Raw genomic sequence first — 23,848 nt, 5'->3', positions numbered from 1 at the left:
TATATATGCATGTGATGCGTCGCCTCATGTTTACCTTGCTTGGTGTAAGTCGCTCTGGAATAAGAGCGTCTGATAAACGCCTAAATCGTAAATCTGTGTGCGTCCGAGCGAGGCAGCCCGCACCGCTGGCTCGGAGACCAACTGACTGTATTATTTGCATTGTCTAAGAGCTCTAATAAATAACCTCCACCCCCTCTCGTGTTGCACAAGGGCCATCCCCCTCTGCCCACATGGGGTGTGGTGGTTACGTGCATGGAAATGTGTGTACACTCACACCGAGAGATGGCTCACAGACAGGAGTAGATATGATTGTTAATTTCCCCTGTGACCCGACGGCACCTTTTTGCCGAGTTGAAAAACGACCCACATTCCAATCTGAATAACGCCTCCATCCACCTCCATGATTCAACACTGCTGTCAGTCCCAGAACGTGAGCGATGGCTTCATGTGTGGTTCATAGTTGAGGGATCGTGAGTGACCTTGAATGTTTGGTTTTGACTCCACCTAGTGGTCAGGAATAGTAATTGCCAGAATCACCAAGTGGTGGAATAAATGTTCAGATGTGTTTTTACTTAAGTAAAAGCAGCAATAACACAATGTAGAAATACTCTGTTACAAGTAAAAGTACTGAATTCCAAAAAGTATAAATGTATTGGCATCAAAATGTACTTAGATTATGCTGAATGTGTTTAAAAATAGCAGATATAAGAGCTTGTAGATGTGCTATTTTCAAATAGCCAAGATAGGGCTTAATTGTATGTTAAATGTGCAAAGTAACGCAAGTAGCTTAAGTAAAGTAAGTTTTAAAAAAATTGTAAAGTAAACAAAGTACGACATTTGCTTTGCCTCTTGAGTGAGATGTAGTGGAGTGAGTAACAGTATAAAGTACAGTACAGAGTAAATCGTCTGTCGGGTGGAAACCTCATATTTCCAACTTCCAACTTAAAAAAAAAGAAAAATAGCAAAAGTAGCAGATCCGCAAGTGCGAAACGTGTTGCTTTGCACTGCTTTTCGAGCTTGCTTATGTGCTACTTTTGTGTGATGCTGAAGTATGATCAATGAGGGCGTTAATTCACGAATAAAACACAAATAGTTAGAATATGGAGATGAGACGGTTCTGCACTAACCACTCTCTCTCTCTCTTTGGTCTCTGTTCTCTCTGTCTCTGGTTCCCTGTCATCTTGGGGTCAAGCAGAAGGGGTACACACAGAAGAGCTGGACAATGACCCAGGTAAGAATGACCTCTCATCTCTTTCTCTGCTAGAGCAGTGCTTCTCAAACAGGACGACCCCCCTCCCTCCACACACAATTGATATGTTTAGACCCCCAAATACCCCCACCCCATCGGAAAAGGTACACCTAGAAGAGAAGATTTATGTTTAATTTTTTTTTAATTATTCAAACAAATGTTCAAAAATAGTAGATGCACAAAATGATTGTGATGCTGTATTAACCCATTTTGGGCGGGAACCCCTTTTGGTGTTAGCATTATGTTATGCTTTAGCTATTGAAAAATAGCAGATCTACAAGCTCATAGCGCGCCACCGAGTGGCGCGCTACGAGCTTGTAGGTCTGCTATTTTTTAGGTCTTGTAGGTCTGCTATTGCTTTATTTTTAGAATCTGATCTCGGGTCAAAATGGGTTAACTACTTTTGCTGGGGGCCCCCTGGAACACTCCCATAGAACCCCTGACCTCACTTTGAGAACCAACACGCTATAGGGTGACCAGACGTCCCCGTTCTCCCTGGGATTGTACCCAGTTTCAAGCTGGGTGTCCCAACTCCAGTCCAGACAAAAATCCCTAAAACACTCAACAACGTTTTCAATATTCACTTGCAAAATTGGTCCCCGTTTTTATATTCATTTTTTTCACCACAATTATAATAATAAGTCTAGTTTTTGGAGTGCTTTCCACACATGTTCTGGTGGAAGGTGCAGTCACTTAGGTGTGCTAAGTGCTCTCTTTAAAAACTAAAAACAAAAAATTATCAATTATCAAAAAAATTGCACAGTTAATGGTGAATTATAGCGCTTTTCCAAGTGCTCAAAGCGCTTTTCCAAGTGCTCAAAGCGCTTTACAATGGTTCATTCATTCATACATTGGGAGTTGAAGCAGCGAACAGTTGACGCCAGCGTCCTCACTTCCCATATTCACACACCAACGGTGGCAAGCTAGCACCGACCAACTCATTGGAGGCAATGTAGGGTTCAGTGTCTTGCCCAAGAAGGACACTTCGACATGTGGACAGGAGGAGCCGGGATTCGAACCGCCGACCCAGGGATCATTGGACGACCTGCTCTACCTCCTGAGCCACAGCCGCCCTATAAATGTAGCAGTTGTGTGAAGCTTGTAGATTTATCCATTTAGGTGATTAAGGCTTATTGTCTGTCAGGTGGAAACCTCATATGTCCCAAACAAAAGCAGCAGATCTACAAACTCAATTGTATATCTGCTATTAATTGTTGCTTTATTGTGACGCTGTACGATGATCAAGTAGCACATAAATTTACGAATAAAATACACGGGGAGTTATATATTTATAATTATGGAGATAAAAGGTTTCTGATAATGGTCACTATTCTCTGCCTAACTCTGGGGGGTGGTCGGTATGTCCCTTGCCAGCCCACAACCACCAATGTCACCTTTGCTTAGCAGTTAGCACTGGTCGCCAAAGGAATAGTAACAGCAGCTTCACTGGCATGCGCTGAAGTATGCGTGCGTGCGTGCGTGCGTGCGTGCGTGCGTGCGTGCGTGCGTGCGTGCGTGCGTGCGTGCGTGCGTGCGTGCGTGCGTGCGCATGCACGTGCGTGCGTGCGTGCGCGGTGATATGTATTTAAAAAAAAGCAATATCTGATCGATTACTTTGAACTTTTGCCTCGATTATGATTAATAAACACATTTTATTGTATGATTTCTGCTCTAGATGTGGCCAGATCTGCAAGCTTGAAACGTGGTGCGACGCGACGCGTTTTGAGCTTGTAAATCTGCTACTCTTGTTATTTTTTTTATTTATTTTTTTGAATCTTGAGAAGTAACAGTTTGGACATTCCACCCAACAGAGACATTCATTTTAAACACAACCTGCTTCTCAATTAATTCATTATTAAGCTAGATGAGCAACATTAAGTCCGTTTTTGGTTGTAAATGTCTGTTTTTATATATATTGTTGGTTACCCAGCCCTAGTGTGTGCAGCATCAGCACCACCAGACTGCTAACATAAATCATTCCATCAGGATTCAGCCATGTCACGTTGATGCGAGGCGGATTAATTCCTCTGGCGTTTCCCTAATGATCGTTAGTGAGGGTATTACCACATGTTTGACCTTCCCTGGGATGACTCCTTATGTGATTGACAGTCTCAGCATGGTGGTCTTGAATGCCACTAACAAACAAACACACCGTTCACGCACGCACGCACGCACGCACGCACGCACGCACGCACGCACGCACGCACGCACGCACTGATAGAGACTGATAGAGACATTCTGATAGAGAGTTATGATAGAGACATTCTGATAGAGACATTCACACACACACACACACACACACACACACACACACACACACACACACTCGATTAATACACAGCCAGCACGCTTGCAACACGCAATCAACATGTCTTCAGGTCATATCATCTATAGCGTTGTTCTAATGATTATCTCCTAATGATGGAATGTAGTCTGTGTGGTGCAGAGAGAGAGAGAGAGATAAAGAGAGATGGAGAGAGAGAGAGAGAGAGAGAGAGAGAGAGAGAGAGAGAGAGCCATCATCATCAGGGCATTCTAACTAGCCTATCATCAGACACAGGGGCCACTAAATGCCGTGGGATATAAACGAGGTGTGGAGACGACAGTCTGTGCTTTTCATGATGCGGTGTAATGAATGACGTCATGTTGCATTACAGACGGTGCCATGTTTTAATGGCTGCACTGGGGCATATTACTTAATAATGAACACCACTTTATGGACTCAACCCAACCCAACCGCAGTGGATTAGAGCTGTGATTCTCAACCTTTTTATTTCAAGGAACCACCGCTTTGATGCGCATGTCAGGCCACGGTCGGACGGACACCCCCATGTGATACTATATTTAACCGCTTATCTCCATTTAATTAACACATTCTGGACGGGAACCCCTTTTGGTGTTTTAAGCATTATGTTACACCTTAGCTATTGAAAAATAGCAGATCTACAAACTCATAGCGCGGCACCGAGTGCCGCGCTACGAGCTTGTAGGTCTGCTATTTTTGTAAAATCGTGAAAATGTGGCACAAATCTTTGAATATATATTCTTTCAGAGCGAACATTTTTAACTCAAATCTTTGCTTCTGGGAGGACCCTGGAACAACATGGGTCGACACCCAATTACATATATGTTTGGGGGTCCTTGACATGAAAACGACTGACAGAAACAGGTTTTTCAGAAAACTGTCAGGATTTAGAAGACATTTGTAGAATCGTCCTCAGGTCTAAATGTGTTAACGCCCCTACTTGATCATGCTACAGCGTGACACGAAAGCATCAAAAGTGGCACATCTGCAGTCGCGTTTGGAGCTTGTAGATCTGCTACTGTTTTGTTTTGCCATCTATGAATTGGAACCCTGACTGAGACGATTTGTTTTTCTTCTCGGGGGACCCCAGTCTAGGTTGTAGGATCCTCAGTGCAATATAAGGGTCCATTTGGTTCCTAATTATCAGTCGTTTAGCCGGGTATACTCCCCATGGGACCCTTGGCTCCTCAAGGACACTCAGGGGTCCCCGGACCGCTCGTTATTAACAACCACCTGGATTAGAGGGCCAAATAGAAATGATGAATCATCGTGACACGCGTCAAAGAGTTATCATCCAGTGATTATTTAACCGTTTTTTAATTAAACTAGCTTTTAATGCTTTCCATTTAGAAAAGCCTTGAAAAATGATGCTCGGTGTATAACGGCAGTCATTCGAGGTCAGCACTGCTTATTAAATGACGCAATTTATAATTTGACAGGAAATGTTGATTTTAAAAATGATTTTGTTATTAGCGTACAAGGTTTTCAGTACAAAAAAAAGAGGAAAAAAAAGAAGTCTATTAGATTCTATGATTAGAGTCACATCCATCAAAGTAAGAGCTCGGCCAGTACCAGACTATTGGGGCCAACGCTGATTTTTGGAGAGCCCTATAGATCGTTTGGCCGTTGTTTTGACTTCTATGAAATTAGACATGAGTCATGCAATGACTTTTGATTTTGTTTTGTTTTGATCCCTGTTCAGAATGTTCACTCTAGTAGAAAGTAGAGCGGCTAGTTGTAGATAGAAAAGGTTTTGCTTATCGTCTGTCCGGTGGAAAGTGGAAACTTCCTAAACTGTAACTTTTTAGGATTCAAATTCAGAAACGGCAAAAGAAGATCTACAAGCTCAAAACGTGTCTCTTTACACAACGTTTCAAGCTTGCGTAACTGCTACCTTTTGATACTTTTGTGTGACACTGTAGTATGATCAAAGTAGGGTGTTAATTTATCGAAAAAAACACAAAAGATGTATGACCAAAATATTGAACCAATGTAAAGTTAGCCTACCATGGCCAGACTAATACCAGAGGGCGAGAAGCACGTGCACGCATCCGCCTGGGTGACGTGCACGTGCACGCATCCGCCTGGGTGACGCATCCGCCTGGGTGACGTGCACGTGCACGCATCCGCCTGGGTGACGTGCACGCATCCGCCTGGGTGACGCATCCGCCTGGGTGACGGATAAGGAGAAGCACGTGCACGCATCCGCCTGGGTGACGGATAAGGAGAAGCACGTGCACGCATCCGCCTGGGTGACGGATAAGGAGAAGCACGTGCACGCATCCGCCTGGGTGACGGATAAGGAGAAGCACGTGCACGCATCCGCCTGGGTGACGGATAAGGAATGGAATGATATGAATGTCGGAACAGGTCAGCTCCATATGGTGATCTAAGGGTGGCAGCGGGGGCAGTGTCTTGTGTGTACAGGATTTGATGAGGGCCCAGGTAGGGCCAGGCCTTAATTTTCGGGCCTGTTGAGAACTCTAGTTTGGGGATAGGCCCGTCTAGAGTTTTAATAGACAGGTATCAGTCAAAAGGGAGACATCGAAGAGGAAGGACGGGTGGGGAAGGATCAACATATGGACATGGTCAGAACATGTCAGCTCCATATATGCAGATCTACTGTAGGTGATGATCCAGTCTTCTCCATGTATGGCTATCCAGGGTTTGATGAGGTCAGTGTCGTGATCTTCATATATGGGGATGTCCATATATGGTGGCGTAATGTCACGAGGCGTGACCATATATGGAGGCGTGACCATAATATGGAAATGTGACCAACTGACGGGAGATGCAGGTTTTCATAGTAAACTGTGACCTTCGGTCGCAATCACTGCGTTTAGATATTTGTCTGGAACTTCGGTGTGGAAATGTCCAAGGGGAAAACGTCACAGAAAAATAAATAAATACCACTTTGAATCGTGGGCTCTGATTGGTGCACCACAACTCTACCCAGTGCATTTCTGTTTTGTTTTAGCATGTGGCAGATTAGTCTGGTTTTGTTTCCAGGCTAATGAAAGGGATTAACAAAATGCTATAGTGGGCGGCATGGTTGGCAGCGTGACGTGTGCTCACTCACCTGTGCAACACAACACCATACCCCAAACTTCTCCAGGGGAAGTCACACGCTCCGCTGTGGGGGAGACATGCAAACAGTTTAATAGGTAATTTGTCAGCCGTGAGCCCTAAGACCTTGAGCTCTGAAACACCAGATAGAGAGGCGGGGGGGGGGGGGGGGAGTATGGAAACACTCAGTTCTTCCGTTCGCTCACGCGACTGCATACTGTCGAAATGGAGTCTCGGCTCCCCGCTGTCAAATATAGCACATTGTCGATGTCGAGCGGAAAACCTCTTATCTCCATAATATACAGTATACTCTAACCTTTTGTGTTTTTTCATACATTATGAAAAGCATCAAACGTAGCAGATCCACAGGCTCGAAACGCAAGCTTGTAGCTTGAGCTTGAGCTTGATCTACTATTTTTGCAGTAACAGTAACATTTTTGGACATATCAGGTTTCCACCCGACAGAGACGATACAGTACATGCATGTAGGCATAGTCGTACGCACGCACGCACTCTCTATCTCTCTCGCACGCACACACACACACACACATGCACACGCACACACACAGGTGCTCCTTCAGGAGCGGAACCAGTCTAGTGTGAAATCAAGTGGGTGATTAGAATTTCTTTGCGCGAGCCAGCGCGCCACCACAATTCCGCTTAACGTTCCACTCCACAACACCGGAATGATAATGCAGCCAGGGCTGTTTTTGTGTTGCTGCAGTAGTTGTTGTGCAGCCTAACACTAAATGATATAACCCACTGCAATCCCTTGCTCATAACCATCCGCTCTTTATTTCGCCAAAATATGGAGTAATGGCATCGCATATTGTACCCATGTTGCTTACGAGTAGGGATCGAGCATAGCGGCCCATGACGTCATGTTTAAACAATCAAGACAAGAGGCGATCAAGAAATATATGTAATCATCCACGCTGGCACAAACATGTCGGTCTAAAAGTGTATTGATACCTGCTAACCAGCACTGTCTGGGTTAACAAAATGACCCTTTTAAAGTGACATTCACCAGTTAACAGTTTCTTTAATATTATTGTATTGGTAAAAAGGTCAATTGCTTTCCGTCTGTTAGACAAGTACTGTATTTGAAGGCCCTAGTAAAAGACACCGGTTCTGTTCAGAATGTATCGTATTTCCTCAAATTAATGGAAAATACTCGATAGTGGGCTCGATAAGAACCCAGCTCAATAAGTCTGAGGTGTTCGTTCTAAATCAAAATGAACAAGCTTCTTACGAGACGAGTATCACACGCACACACACGCGTGCTTTGTGCTTTTTGACGACCTCAACCAGTTTGTTGGTGGCTGTTGTTCATTGTAGATTTTAGCATTACGATATCGTACCACCAGCCATGGATGGATGCCAAACAACAGTCTGGCTAACACTTGGCGTGCAGTAGTGTATGCACGGCACGCACATGCCCTGCATTACCTTTCAGCAAATCTGTCCTGCTTTTCTTGACACCTCATATGTCCAAAACTGTTCCTTTTCAGGATTCAAATTCAAAAATATCAAAAGTAGCAGATCTACAAGCTCAAAGCGTGTGCTTCGCACCACGATTTTGGACATATCCTTTCTAGTTGTTTCATAAGAATTCAAAAGCAGATCTACAAGCAAGCATGACTATTTAACATTGTTCTATAGCCTGTGAAATAAACCCAGTCCATACCTGGAGATGTGCGCACCCAGACTATATTTAAACATTGGGTCCACATCCACGACTACAACTTGTCAAGCCAGCTTTCTCCCTCTGCTGGCATTCTCTCTGCGGTTGTGCGTGGAGACTCTTTACTCTTTTTGACACATAACATACAGTACAGAAACAGTCTTGCTGGGTCTGCTACATGCCATGAGTTTAAATCAAAGTCCTTTAAAATGGTATAGCGCTGAGCCAGCTCCCTCTGCTGCTGCTGCTGCTGCTGCTGCTGCTGTGTGTGTGTGTGTGTGTGTGTGTGTGTGTGTGTGTGTGTGTGTGTGTGTGTGTGTGTGTGTGTGTGTGTGTGTGTGTGTGTGTGTGTGTGTGTGTGTGTGTGTGTGTGTGTGTGTGTGTGTGTGTGTGTGTGTGTGTGTGTGTGTGTGTGTGTGTGTGCGTGCGTGCGTGCGTGCGTGCGTGCGTGCGTGCGTGCGTGCGTGCGTGCGTGCGTGCGTGCGTGCGTGCGTGCGTGCGTGCGTGCGTGCGTGCGCGCGCGCGTGCGTGCGCGCGCGCGTGCGTGCGCGCGCGCGCGCTACTGTAGCCCCGAGGTCCAGCTAGGTTATGGGACCGTGGCTACATATCCTAGCCTGGCTGCACGTGATCGCAACCGTGACAACAGGGCCCATGTGCCGGGACAGAACAATGCAAATAAACAGCTTCAAAGTCGTACGATTAGTCATAGACGTTACCGCAGTGAAAATTTGTTCTCCGCATTTGACCCATCTCGGGAATCATTAGTTGATTTGACCCCCAATCCAACCCATTGATGCTGAGTGCCAAGCAGGGAGGCATTGGGTCCCGTTTTTATAGTCTTTGGTATGACCCGGCCGGGGATCGAACCCCGACCTCCCAGATCGAACCCCGACCTCCCAGTTTCAGGGCGGACACTCTAACCACAAGGTCACTGTCTGGTCAGTGGGGGAAAGTAAAAATTGGCTTTATCTCTCTCTTCATATGCTAATGGCCAATGGCTGCGTATAAAATACAGATCAACTGGTCAACCCTTTGAGGAGAAAAATGGATTAGGATAAAATGATGGGAGGTTTCTTCATTATACAGCAGGGTAGTCGGATAAAGTTCAGTTTATGTGTCTAGTAGTGCGTTGTGAAACTGGGATAGACCATAGAGTATATAAAAGGATAGAGACTGAACTGGCGTGAAGCTCCGCCCCCCCAGCTATTCATGTCAGTGGAAGTTGCTCAGTGGCGTTTTGAAGCACCCGGAAGACTGCCGGAAGTACCTCCTCCGGACCTCAAATTTGAGGTCCGGGGTGACTTAGTGTGACGCAGTGATGGTCCTACATGTTAAAGCCCAGCTGCACGGGGTTTCCCGGTCATGAATACACGGGTCCGCCTGTAGTCCCTCCTCCTACCACTAGGGCCCAGAGCTTCAACGTTGAATAGCCTCACTGGCCCCTTGGGATAGACACCCGTGAGCTCTGGCTGATACCCAAAATAAGCCTCCCCAACCTACTTACTTAACGAGGGGTTTCTGTCGCCACAGCTACGATATTTATTTGTTCACTCATAAGATAAACGTTCTGAAATACAACAATCAAATCATACGATTTTTTTAAAATAGACTAGAACATTTTTCACTGTGTCAGAATATCGGTCAAAAGGTCTAGGACTCTCCAAAATGGGAATTGGCATCAGTAGGAGTCAAAAACCTGGCATCAATTGGATGCGTAGAATGCCCCGGCAGCCCCGCATGCCCTTTATGCGACTCTGTCTCGCCTTTTGGGACTACCACTCTAACCAAGGACCCTCGTCATTAGAACCTTTTGGGTTGTACCAACTAACTACCACTCTAACCAAGGACCTTTTGGGTTGTACCAACTAACTACCACTCTAACCAAGGACCTTTTGGGTTGTACCAACTAACTACCACTCTAACCAAGGACCTTTTGGGTTGTACCAACTAACTACCACTCTAACCAAGGACCCTCGTCATTAGAACCTTTTGGGTTGTACCAACTAACTACCACTCTAACCAAGGACCTTTTGGGTTGTACCAACTAACTACCACTCTAACCAAGGACCTTTTGGGTTGTACCAACTAACTACCACTCTAACCAAGGACCCTCGTCATTAGAACCTTTTGGGTTGTACCAACTAACTACCACTCTAACCAAGGACCTTTTGGGTTGTACCAACTAACTACCACTCTAACCAAGGACCCTCGTCATTAGAACGCAGGGAGACCCTCCAAGGTTGATGATGGTAATTACTATCTACACAGACTTTAATTGGCTGAGGGTGAACGATATGCAAAGCAGCTCACTGGAGGCCATTACTGGACCACACATGTTTGTACCTCATTTACAAGCTGCTGACATTTTTCTATGTTGGAGGCGATCCAATAATCAATGCCCTTGTAATCAAGACAATAGAAATGAGTCAGATGTCTCTGTTAGAGATAATTGCCGTTGTGATCCTGCACATGCGTGCACGCGTGGCGCTCACGGTGACACGCACGCACGCACGCACGCACGCACGCACGCACGCACGCACACACACACACACACACACACTGTAGAGATGCAGCAAGATTGAGACATCAGGCAATTTCACGGCACAGAGGTAGCATTGGTAAGATGCATATCGTGTCTTAATCGGCCTTGATAATGGTGAAAAGAAAATCCTCTTAAAAATCCTCTTAAAGTCAGATTTGGTTTTGTGCGTGCGTGCACTGATATTGTCAAGCCAACAGGTGCATTCATTGCCACCAGCGACTGAATGAAGCAGCTTTCTCGGCACAAAATGCACGACATGATTGTGACGTCAAACCCTAATGCACTTATGGAGAACCATTGTAAAACACACAATATTTTCAGATGGGGGGGTCCTCGGCCCGAATACAATTTGGGGGTCCTTGACACGAAAAGGTTTGAGAACAATGATCCGACCTGATTTTCCAATGCATAGCACCAGCCCAACTCTACTGGCCTTAATATTCGATCATTGTTTTGTGTTTTTGTAACATTGAGGTTCAAATGGCTGAAGTGTTCCTTTAGTACAGCATCAAAATCACTATAACCAATTTAACCTTACTTATTGGATAGATCTACAAGCTCACAACCTTACCCAATGCGTTGTGAGCTTGTAGATCTCCTATTTTCTTCATTATTATTCTTTCTTTTCTTTTTAACTTATTATATCTTTACTTACTTACTTACTTTACTTCTTAAGTTCGTATATATTTACCCGCATCTTTAGATGAAACTGAAATGAATCAGAATTGAGTCACTGCATGGCCTCCACAGTTTCTCACCCAAGATGTTGTCGGGTAAAGTGTGTTTGTTGAAGTGTACATGAGAACTACACATTGGGTGAACAGTGTACATGAGAACTACACATTGGGTGAACAGTGTACATGAGAACTACACATTGGGTGAACAGTGTACATGAGAACTACACATTGGGTGAACAGTGTACCAGTTGGCTTTAGCACAGTTCTGCTCAGACAATCTGATGTCGCTATGACGACCAGATACATTTGTAGTCGAGTTGTGAGACGATTTCATGCAGTGGAAAAGTACCATGACTGACTCACTGGCTGTCTGTCTGGCTGGCTGTCTGTCTGGCTAACTGACTGAATTACTGTCTGTCTGTCTGTCTGTCTGTCTGTCTGGCTGGCTGGCTGGCTGGCTAACTGACTGAATTACTGTCTGTCTGTCTGTCTGGCTGGCTGGCTGGCTGGCTGGCTGGCTAACTGACTGAATGGCTGGCTGTCTAACTGACTGAATGGCTGTCTGTCTGACTGGCTGGCTGGCTAACTGACTGAATGGCTGTCTGTCTGACTGGCTGGCTGGCTGGCTGGCTGACTGAATGGCTGTCTGTCTGACTGGCTGGCTGGCCAACTGACTGAATGTCTGGCTGGCTGACTTGCTGACTCTGTCTGTCTGTCTGTCTGTCTGTCTGTCTGTCTGTCTGTCTGTCTGTCTGTCTGTCTGTCTGTCTGTCTGTCTGTCTGTCTGTCTGTCTGACTGACTGACTGACTGACTGACTGACTGACTGACTGACTGACTGACTGAGTTTAGGGCGGTTTTTGAGTGTGAAATACTCTGGCACTTTGTACTCTGGTTCAATCAACATTCAACCTGTAATATAAGACCAAGTTACCAAGAAATGCATTCAATGGTCGTTATTCATCAGTTGGACTGTACTGGTTTGGACTAGAATCACTTCAGCTTTAGCTGCATCTCCTTCCTCTGCAATGCACTGTATGCCACTATACTGTCAACGTTGAAACAACACATCGTCTCTGTCGGGTGGAAACCTCATGCGTCCAAAACTCTTACTTTTCCGGATTCAAATTCAAAAGCCTCAAATCAGCTACTTTTGATGCTTTTGTGAGACGCTCCGTTATGAATAGGGTGAAATATGGTGTTAATTTACGGAAAAGAAAAACACCAAAAGTTAGAATATGGAGATAAAGAGGTTTCTGCCCCGACGGCAATGATATTGCGCTGCAGCCTTAGTCCTCTATTTGAACTGGTCTCCTATAGGGCTCTATGCACACTGTGCACAGCACACAGAAACTTTAATGCTCTCTCTCTCTCTCTCTCTCTCCCTTTTCAGAATTACCAGCAGGATGGGAAAGAATAGACGATCCAGTGTATGGGGTCTATTATGTTGAGTAAGTCACACACACACACACACACACACACACACACACACACACACACACACACACACACACACACAAACAAACCTGCACGCGGACATTATGCACCAATAGAATGCTATTTTCCGGATGGGAGTCGACGCGGCGGCGTGCAACTGAATATTCAATCAGGCATAAGACCTCATACACAAAGCGCAACGTAACCTGATATTCCTATAGTAATTTTGTGAAAAAGGGAAATGTAGGCACATTTTTTTTTTGTGCTTACCGTCCTCTGCAAAACAAGCGCCACACGGCACAATTTGATGCGACTGCATCTCCTCCAGGCCGGTGGCGATGCCCCCCCGGGGCCACCGTGGCATTTTAATATAAACAGGTTTCATGCATGTTTGGTTGTTCAATGCGATTCAGTGCATCTTTTATTTTTATTGTCTTTCGGCAATATTATTTTTCAATAATACTGTACATTGACTTGTAGACCCCCCCCCCCACACACACACACACACACACACACACACATACACACACGCACACACACACTACGCAATGCAATGCTACATAATGAGCCAGTGTGTTCACACATGGACACTGTGTCTTGAGGAGTAATTGTATTCCCTGAAGATGTGCTGCTGCTCTTATTACTTATTTTTAAATCACACCTGTGTGAACTGAGTGGTGCAGGCTGTGTGTGTACTGTATTGTGCTATTTTTGAGGGGTGCTAGCCCCTCCTATATTCAGGTATTAGTGTAGACTTTCGTCTCACACAAACATTAAATTCCCATTGACAATGAATGGAGAATTTACGTCATATGTAGATGAGCAAATCGGCTATTTTCGTCCTACACGAAGAGAAGGACGAATGGAGAATTTACGTCTTGATGTACGATGATAAGAGTGCCCCTCACTTCACACGGGTGTGATTTTTATAGTTATAGTGGTCAGTGTGAAGCTCAACAGCTGTACTGTAGCCCTTTAGGTCACCCAGCGGTATTGCAGCTGTCCGTACTCAGACATACATACACTACATAGACACATACATACATACATACATACATACATACATACATACATGTACAAACATACATAGGGACACACAAAGCCCGTCATTGGAGACGGTGTGCACGGCTCAAAGGATCCTGTGTTCTTATTTTAGTCATACCTTAATACCTTTGCATTGGTTCAATATGTGCACCAATGTTGTTGCACATGTCAATATTGTTTTTTTATGCAAATTAACGCCCTACTCGATCACTACAGCGTCATACGAGAGCATCAGAAGTAGCAGATCTAAGCTTGTAGATCTGATACTTCTGATGCTTTTTTAATTTGAATCCTGAAAAGTTACTGTTTTGAGAGAGAGACGATTTATAAAAACCCAGACACGATCAACCACTTTCACTTTCAAAATGTCAACCAAACTTGGCTTTGACACTCTTGTAAAACAAAGCATTCATAAATGAAAGTTGAGAAACTGCTCATGTGTACTCCTCTCATTCACTTTCCACTTGCCCTTTTATAGTGTGTGTGTGTGTGTGTGTGTGTGTGTGTGTGTGTGTGTGTGTGTGTGTGTGTGTGTGTGTGTGTGCGTGTGCGTGTGCGTGTGCGTGTGCGCGTGCGCGTGCGCGTGCGCGTGCGCGTGTGCGTGCGCGTGCGTGCGTGCGCGCGCGCGCGCCAAATGTCCTCAGTATGTCCTCAATAGTAGAATTTCAGGAATAGGAACATTGTTGTTTTATGTTTTTAGAGTTAAGAGTAGACATTTAGAGGTTAGGTTTAGTTGTTAGAGTTTTCATGGTGATGTCACACTATTGTTCAGCCGTTTTCCGCCATTTTCAATGCTGTCCCAAAATGTTGATGTCCTCATAAGTATAGCGAAGCTGTCAGAACCTTCGCTAAAACATCCAGAGTAGCCGGATGGTAACCGCAAGGTTGCCAGTTCGAACCCGGGCTCCCCCAGAGTTAGTGTCGAAGTGTCCTTGAGCAAGACTCTGAACCCCTTATTGCTCCTGATGTGCTGGTTGGTACCTTGCATGGTTTCCACCGCCATCGGTGTGTGAATGTGTGTGTGAATGTGTATGTGAATGGGTGTGTGAATGTGTGTGTGAATGGGTGTGTGAATGTGTGTGTGAATGGGTGAATATGATGCACAATCTATGTAAAGTGCCCTGGAGCGCCTCTGTATTGTAAAGCGCCCTTGGGTTTCTTGAAAGGCGCTATATAAATTCAAGTTATTATTATTATTATTATTATTATTATAAAGGCGCTATATAAACCATTTACCACAGTAGAGTACAGTAACTATAACAATGCATGTAACAATGTACAATGTACAATGTACGAAAATGTAACGATGCATGTAAGACGCTATATAAAAAGCATTTATTTATTTACCATTTATGTCCCAGACTGTGTCCCTTTTGGCACTTCCAATCTTCCACCGTAGTGTGAAGAGTCTTCAGACTCCACCATAGCCCGTAACACTTGCCTCGATGACCTTGCAGGCTCATGCAAAGGATAAAATGTAATAGTAGCAGTTTGTGTAGACCTGGCATCCTATAGTGTGTATAATTTCAATGTACAGATTATTGATTTTTTTTGTTGTGTTGATATTCTGCTGTTAGACTGATGATAGGTTCTTGGCTTATGATCCTAGATGACTATTTCTGTGCATTCGGGGGGGGGGGGGGGGGATGCGTGTGCGTGTGTGCGCACGTGTTTGTGCGCGTGCACACACTTTGTGTAGGGGTGTTTGCATGATTGTACCATAAACAGTGTCAGCCTTGCAGTATTAATCACAGCTTATCATCATCTCTCTCTCTCTCTGGTTCCTCCTTATCTCGCTCTCTCCTATTTCCTTATCCTCTCCTCTATCTCTCCCGTGACCGGCGCGCACGCTCACACACACACACACACACACACACACACACTCACACTCTCACTCACTCCCTCATCCTTGGAGTTTCTCCTCCACCTCTCTTCCCACCTTCGTTTGTCTTCTGTCTTTCATCTTCTCCTCTACTCCTGTCTTTCTTCTACCTATTCTTTCTCTCCTTGTTCCATCCTTCCTTCCTTCTTTTGCTTTCGCTTCCATCCTTCCGTCCATCCATCCATCCTTCCCTCCCTCCATCCATCCATCCATCCATCCATCCTTCCCTCCCTCCATCCATCCATCCCTCCCTCCCTCCCTCCCTCCCTCCCTCCCTCCCTCCCCCCCCTCCCTCCCGCCCTCCCTCCACCCCTCCCACCTCCCTCCCCCTCCCAACAGTCACATCAACAGAAAGACCCAGTATGAGAACCCCATGTTGGAGGCTAAGCGCCGGAGGCAGCAGGACCATCAGCCTCCTCCTCCTCCGCCCCAGAGCCAGCAGCCACCTGAAGGTGAGCGCTACATCCGAGGTTCGTTCACAAAGCCCACCAGCCGCGGGCCTCATTTACCTTTCTTTATGATTCTGAACCATGTTTTGTTATGTGTGACGAGTGAGAGAGAGACGACTGGGCCGAGCGCGAATGTGTGAATGAGTGAGTGTTTGGAAAAGCTAGTGGTGGAACGTAACTACGCATTTATACCCCCATGTACTGCACTTGGTAGTACTTAGCTCTAGTGGGTTTGGGTTATTGTGGGGGAAACTTTTGTTGAAATTGGCCCATCGACGAGCTCACAATGCCACACGTTCTGCTATTTTCCCATGAAAGGGTTTTACTTGTCTTTTTTTCAATACTACTACTGTAGCGTCTGAAAGGACCCATAGGGTTTAAGTGGTCGAGTAAAACGTCTTAGTACGACTAGTTCTTCCACCGCTGGTTTGTCAGAGAGTGTCTCTTTGTACCAACTATGTTCATGGCTCTTTATTCCCTGCTGCTTCTTTATGATTTGCTAAGTGACCATTAAGACATACCTATGATTTGTGGCCATCCACGGGTGGCCACTTTTGACAATCATGTTAACCAGGTAAAAAAAAACAAACAGGTAAGACACACACACACACACACACACACACACACATACTGTACACACACATACACACACACACACACAATACTGCTTCTCGATCCATTTTGCTTCAGCTACATGAGCAAGATTTAGTCTGTTAATTGCCTATATTAATTCTTGGCTAATTGCCAAGCCCTCTACTGCTAGCTTGTTCTTTCTTTTTTAAATGGAGCTGTTGTGAGAGCCAGAACACCCCCAGCAGATGGTTATGTAAGGTAAAAGGTTGCTCCCACCAACCTGCGCCCTGTGTTTACCCCGGGCCGGCACGGAGTATATAGGAGGACATCCTGCCGAGAGCTTCATTACGGATGCAACCCTGGCCACAGGGGGGGGGCTCCTGGGGGGCCACAGGGGGGGCTCCTGCATGACTTCTGCTCACTCAGCGGAAAATTGCCTCGATCCTGGATTACCTGACGGCTTTTCGCCGGCCTCCTCTGACACCCCCCCCCCCCTCCCCCATAAAAGAATGCTCAATATCGCCATGAAAGTTGTTTTTGTTGATTCACGTTGATTCTCTTTTCTGCGTGTCTAAGATTAATCAGTGGTGGTGGTGGTGCCATCAGTCACGGAGCCGCTGGACACATTTTGGAGCGTGACGTCTCTGTCGGGTGGAAACCTCTCGCCTTCAAAACGTGTTACCTTTCAGGATTCAAATTCAAGAGTAGCAGATCTACAAGCTTTTCCAGCTTGTAGATCTGCTACGTTTGATGCTGTTGTGTGACGCTGTATGATCACGTAAATACAGTGTTAAGTTACGAAACAAACACAAAAAGATATAAGAGGTTTCTGCCCGACAGCTAGGATGTACAGTATGTTGCTGTTGTATCAGAAGGGTCCATTGTGGCTCTTTCCTGGCAGCTGTATATAAGGTAACGAGGTGTCATGAAGGGATTGTGACTCTTCGTCTTCAAACCCAAGGGTATATTCACAGCCTGGCATCAACTGTGGCATGATACGAACACCAAGGAGTCTGCCAATATTTGCTACCCGTCTTTCTCCCAGGTGCCAGCAGTTTCACAGCCATCCATTCTGGTTTAATGGGGAGTAGTGGTGTGTGTGTGTAGACCCCATACCAGGGAATCTGGCACTCTCTCCCCGCCCCCCCCCCCCCCCCCCCCCCCCCCCCCCCTAGGAGGAATTCCAGACCTAGTTTCCTATCCCCCATGCAAATGATGCCCCACAGACAGATACAGCGTAGAAGTTGACATTTTGTGTCTGGGGTGGTTGAGTGGGTGGGTGGGGGGACGGAGGGGGGACGCCTCAGCCCCTGTTAACCTGTCGGAGCTCCACAGGACGTAGTGGGTTGGGGGGGGAGACCATGGGGCCTCAGCAAAATGACTTAGTACAGCATAACAATCACTTGAAGCACTTGGCTATTCACTAAATTGGAGATATGCAAGCTTTGAAAAAGTTTGGGAAGTCTTCTCTCTTCTGGGTGTCTCTGGCACAATTGGTGTGTGTGTGTGTGTGTGTGTGTGTGTGTGTGTGGGTGGTGGTGGTGGTGGTGGTGGTGGTGGTGGTGGTGGTGGTGCACATGCATATCTATTTGGAGGTCCTTGACACAGAAAAGTTTGAGAACCAGTGACATTCCAAAGTTTCAGAGAGCCTGCTATTAGCACTCAAGTGGAACATCAGTATAGATTGCCATAGATAGAGAAAGGGGAGGCATTTGCCAAGTGTGAAATGTGGCCAGGTGTGAATTGACCTCTTTTCACGAAAAGGCAAATAAATTGGGCACAACAAAGACGGGGGAAGAAAAGGGGGTCAGGGAAGATTCATGACAAGTGAAATGTGAAGAGGTCAGATGTCTATGCATTGTATGTGTACTGTACTAGCCCCCATCTATAGAGTGTATGTACGTGTACACCAGTGACTATAGAGCCCATCTATAGAGTGTCTATGTACGTGTACACCAGTGACTATAGAGCCCATCTATAGAGTGTCTATGTACGTGTACACCAGTGACTATAGAGCCCATCTATAGAGTGCCTATGTACGTGTACACCAGTGACTATAGAGCCCATCTATAGAGTGTCTATGTACGTGTACACCAGTGACTATAGAGCCCATCTGAGTGTCTATGTACGTGTACACCAGTGACTATAGAGCCCATCTATAGAGTGTCTATGTACGTGTACACCAGTGACTATAGACCCCATCTATAGAGCGTCTATGTACGTGTACACCAGTGACTATAGAGCCCATCTATAGAGTGTCTATGTACGTGTACACCAGTGACTATAGACCCCATCTATAGAGCGTCTATGTACGTGTACACCAGTGACTATAGACCCCATCTATAGAGCGTCGCAGTCCCGCCCCCTACCATGGACCAGGAAATGAATCCCAATGCATTTTTCCCATAGACATTTCAAAAAGTATTTATTTAAAGACGGTTACGCCGCGGACAAAGCCAACTCGAGTCGTGACAACTCATGACAACACAAACAATATTTTGGACCAAACAAATAATTACAAAGAAGAAAAACATTAAAAAAAAGTTTTGTAACCTGCCGTTTTTTTCTTCTTTCTAATTATTTGTTCGGCCCAAAAAATTGTGTTTGTTGTCATGATTTGTCACGACTCGAGTTGGCTTTGTCCGCGGCGTAAACGTCTTTAAATAAATACTTTCTGAAATGTCTATGAGGAAAATGAACGGAGAATCATTTCCTGGTCCATGGTAGGGGGCGGGACTGCGACGCTCTATAGAGTGTCTATGTACGTGTACACCAGTGACTATAGACCCCATCTATAGAGTGTCTATGTACGTGTACACCAGTGACTATAGAGCCCATGTATAGAGTGTCTATGTACGTGTACACCAGTGACTATAGAGCCCATCTATAGAGTGTCTATGTACGTGTACACCAGTGACTATAGAGCCCATCTATAGAGTGTCTATGTACGTGTACACCAGTGACTATAGAGCCCATGTATAGAGTGTCTATGTACGTGTACACCAGTGACTATAGAGCCCATCTATAGAGTGTCTATGTACGTGTACACCAGTGACTATAGAGCCCATCTATAGAGTGTCTATGTACGTGTACACCAGTGACTATAGAGCCCATCTATAGAGTGTCTATGTACGTGTACACCAGTGACTATAGAGCCCATCTATAGAGTGTCTATGTACGTGTACACCTAGAGTGCCGTGTGCCCATATCTCTCTGCCGTTCACAGAATGGATGGAGGACTCGGCGTTGGCAGGCGCCCCCCTGGCCAACTACGCAGCCAATCACCAGGAGACGTACCGAGACCCGCCGCCCCACTCCTCGGTGCCCAACGCCATGGGACAGAAGCGTAAGTCCTAACCCAGGGGGTCTTCAACAGGGGGTCCGGGACCCTAGTCCTAACCCAGGGGGTCTTCAACAGGGGGTCTGGGACCCTAGTCCTAACCCAGGGGGTCTTCAACAGGGGGTCCGGGACCCTAGTCCTAACCCAGGGGGTCTTCAACACGGGGTCCGGGACCCCTAGGGGCTGCCAAATCTGTGTGTGTGTGTGTGTGTGTGTTTTTTTTTTTTACATTAACCACTTTATTATGCAGAGAGTTAGCCGAAAATAGCAGATCTACAGAGTGAGGCGTTGTGAGCTTGTAGCTAGGCTATTTTTTGGCAAAAAGTGGTTTATAGGGTTGAAAAGAGCAGACCAAATACAGAGTGAAAGCTCAAGTTTACCAAGTATTGGCGATTTATGTGGTTAAATGTCTGAAAATGCACATTGACATGAATCCAACATACACCGATCATGACGGCGCTGTCAAACAAGTCTATGAAGCAATCAATGAAAAAGCTTAATCTGCAACACAATTGTATGCAATATTATGTAGTGGGCTCCCTGCTTCATCTCTCTCTTCAGCTAAAGGGGTCCTTGGGCTGAAAAAATAAATCTAATCTTTGACTTACAGGAAATTAATTTTCATACACACGCCTGTCGACTGTTAATATCATTGGCTTTTAGTGCAAAAGGCATAATTTGAGACGACTAAATCTAGGAAATTCATAACACAGGATCATCATGCAACATTTATACCCACTCTGACATTTTTATATGAAAAAATAAATAATTCAGCCTGTGAGTTATCCGCCAAGCCTAGTTGCCCGAGGCCGTGTTTGGGTTTCCGCGATGCCTGTACGCTAGTGATTATGAATACATACTGTTAAGACCGCTCTTTTCCCACTCCAACTTACAGTATATTCAGCGGTGTTTATTGGGATCATATCTAAATGCATTATGTAAGCCTGTTCCCCCATTCTAGTAATGGGGGGGGAACAGGCTTAAACAAGTCATTTTGCTGTCGACACAGCCAGACATTTTGTTAGTGGTTGTGCTAATCTCTCAAGACTGTGTGCACGGCTGCCTTAAACATGTTGTAAGAGGCTCACAGCCCCCTTTCCACGCCCCCTTCCGGTAGATAGTGGTGTCATTTAACATTAGCATTTACACGTTTTTTTCTCTGGAGAATCCAAGTACATTTCCTAATGTAAAAATGTGACAGACCAATATTATTATGAAGCAAACAAGATGGTAAATCAGCTCGAACAGATAGAACAAACCTTACCTTGAGAAAACAAAAGTTGTAGACTTCTTAAATTTCCTCTGTTAACATGTAGTGTCTATGGAGTGACGTCACACTATCACCACTAACGCGGAAAGGGGGCGGGGACATTCTGTGAGATAGTAGGAGTAAACCAAGGGGGCAGGCAGGCTTTCCAACGTTGAAGCTCTCCTCCCTAGTGGTAGGAGGAGGGACTACAGGCGGACCCGTGGATTCATGACCGGGAAACCCCGTGCAGCTGGGCTTTAACATTGAGCGCTCGGTTGCACTTCCGCATTTGACCACCAAAATTTGGTGGTCAAATGCGGAAGTAGACGTTCTCAGACGGTACTTCCGGCAGTCTTCCGGGTGCTTCAAAACGCCACTGAGCAACTTCCACTGACATGAATAGCTGGGGGGGCGGAGCTTCGCGCCAGTTCAGTCTCTATTATATATATACTCTATGGAGTAAACACTAGTAGTAATAAACACAGAAACCGCCCGGGAGGAAGTGGACTCAGAAAGGGGAGGGGCCTAAACCGAGCTCCTGTTTCTACACAAAAAAGGAGATGGTGCACCCAGAGGCAAAAACTAAATATTGTTATATTTTTTAAAAATTGGTTCCCAGATTGTTATTACAGTCTACGGAAGTGTAGTGCCAAGTCCCGGAAAAAGACGTGCTGTGATTGGCCAGTAGTCACTTTGATTGGCAGTTGAGCCGAATACAAGGACACTCACCCCAAAGCATGACTTAGGATTCTGTCCCTATATATCGGGACGTAACTCGAACGCCGCTGTGTCGGCTCGGCTGCAGCCGACTTCGCAACGTTCGGTCTGAAGTCCACTTCAGACGGCACGCCTCCGTCGCAGACGGTTCCGCTTCATTTCAGCCAATCGGAGGAAGGTATGGGCGGTGCTTGGCACAGCACTGCTGTATCCGGTAAACAAGCTTCCCAGATTGATGGTTGCGTAGTCTCTCTCGAGACAGACTGTTGATTCAAATTCAAGGAAAAGAGGGTGCTGTTTTTCCTTTATTTTTTCACGATGGGTTCTCAGATTGGCACCGGCGTGACAGAGCATTAACCGCTTCTCACGTCCCCCTCCTGACTCCCCAACCCCCTCCACTCCTCCCAACTGAGTCGTATATTTTGGCCTCTCTTCAGTGTGGTCTTCATTTGGTCTTTGAACCGCTTCCTCTGCCCACCGGCACTGCGTTGACCGAGGTGTAGCTGGCCGTAGAGGACAGCTACCTCATGCGTTCGTTCTGAGAAATGGAATTCAAAAGGTGCTACACACATACACACACACACACACACACACACACACACACACACACACACACACACACACACACACACACACACACACACTTCTTCAATGGCAGGAATTTGTTGAATGCTGTATTTTTTCCCTTTTAGCTTCATCCCATTTTATTAGTGGCCTGTATTTTCCTATTGGCTGTTGGTTGTCATGGCTGCCAGTTCCCACCTGATGTTGTGTGGGAGTTCAGACTGATCCAGACCGTACTGAATAACTGCCAACTTGCATAAGGTCTTCAGACTAGGACTCAAGTCTAAGACATACAGTTCATCATTAACTGATGAACTGTATGTTAATTGATGTCCCACCATGCAACAGCATACCATGTGATTCGAAGTTATTAAACATGGCACATTCCCTTTGGACGCAACCTTCTTCCAGGTGAACGTCACTGGACTGAATTTCCACAGATCATTGAAGTCCTGGTTATTTTTCCTGCCACCAAATATGAACAGCTCTCCATTGTAGGAAAAGGCTGAATGACAGTAGCGTCCTTCTGGAAGAGGCCGTGCAGAAGGTGTGTTCATGCAGTGGTTGGTCTCTGTGTCAAACACTCTGATGGTCTTGTAGTACTGACCCCCCCAGCCCCCAAATACAAACATCTTTGTCCCGATGATGGTGGCAGAGTGACACATTGAAGCAGGTGGAGGAGTTCCTCTGGTGTTAATTAAAGTCCAGATCATTGTGGTGGTGTCCAACTTGTAGATGTCATTAGTGTTTCTATACCCGGGCCTTCCTCCATGGATAAACATGACCTTCCCAAAGACGCAGGCTGAGTGGCCGTACCTCCCCTCTGGAACAGTCCCAGAAACCTTGGGTGTGAGTATTCTGTGGTCCTCGACATCAAATGCATAAAGAACCTTGCTGTAGTTCCATTTGTCAGTCCTTCCCCCCCAGATGTAGATGAAAGGGTCGATCAGCACAGCTGTGCGGCTGGTGTTCATGGGGTGAACCTCAAGGGGGCGTTGTCCTCTTCCAGGCATTTCTGGTGACAACTTGGTCCAGCATAAAGACACTGTGTTGAAGACATGCACGATAAAGT

At 45.8% G+C, this 23,848-nt stretch overlaps 1 protein-coding gene across 1 annotated transcript in view; it reads left to right on the top strand.

The window, feature by feature from the left end:
* Positions 1-23,848, top strand: part of magi1b (membrane associated guanylate kinase, WW and PDZ domain containing 1b) — a 266,028-nt gene that overhangs the window by 178,261 nt on the left and 63,919 nt on the right. Inside the window, exons 7-10 of the mRNA XM_079510600.1 lie at positions 1,196-1,231; positions 12,915-12,972; positions 16,224-16,354; positions 20,133-20,252. Coding sequence (XP_079366726.1) covers positions 1,196-1,231; positions 12,915-12,972; positions 16,224-16,354; positions 20,133-20,252 — 345 coding nt within the window. The remainder of the gene's footprint in view (positions 1-1,195; positions 1,232-12,914; positions 12,973-16,223; positions 16,355-20,132; positions 20,253-23,848) is intronic.

Source organism: Electrona antarctica, assembly GCF_951216825.1.
Source record: "Electrona antarctica genome assembly, chromosome: 9".
In the NCBI taxonomy this organism is placed as follows: Eukaryota; Metazoa; Chordata; class Actinopteri; order Myctophiformes; family Myctophidae; genus Electrona; species Electrona antarctica.
The sequence above is the reverse complement of the archived record's forward strand: the minus strand, read 5'-3'. Positions and strand labels throughout refer to the sequence as shown.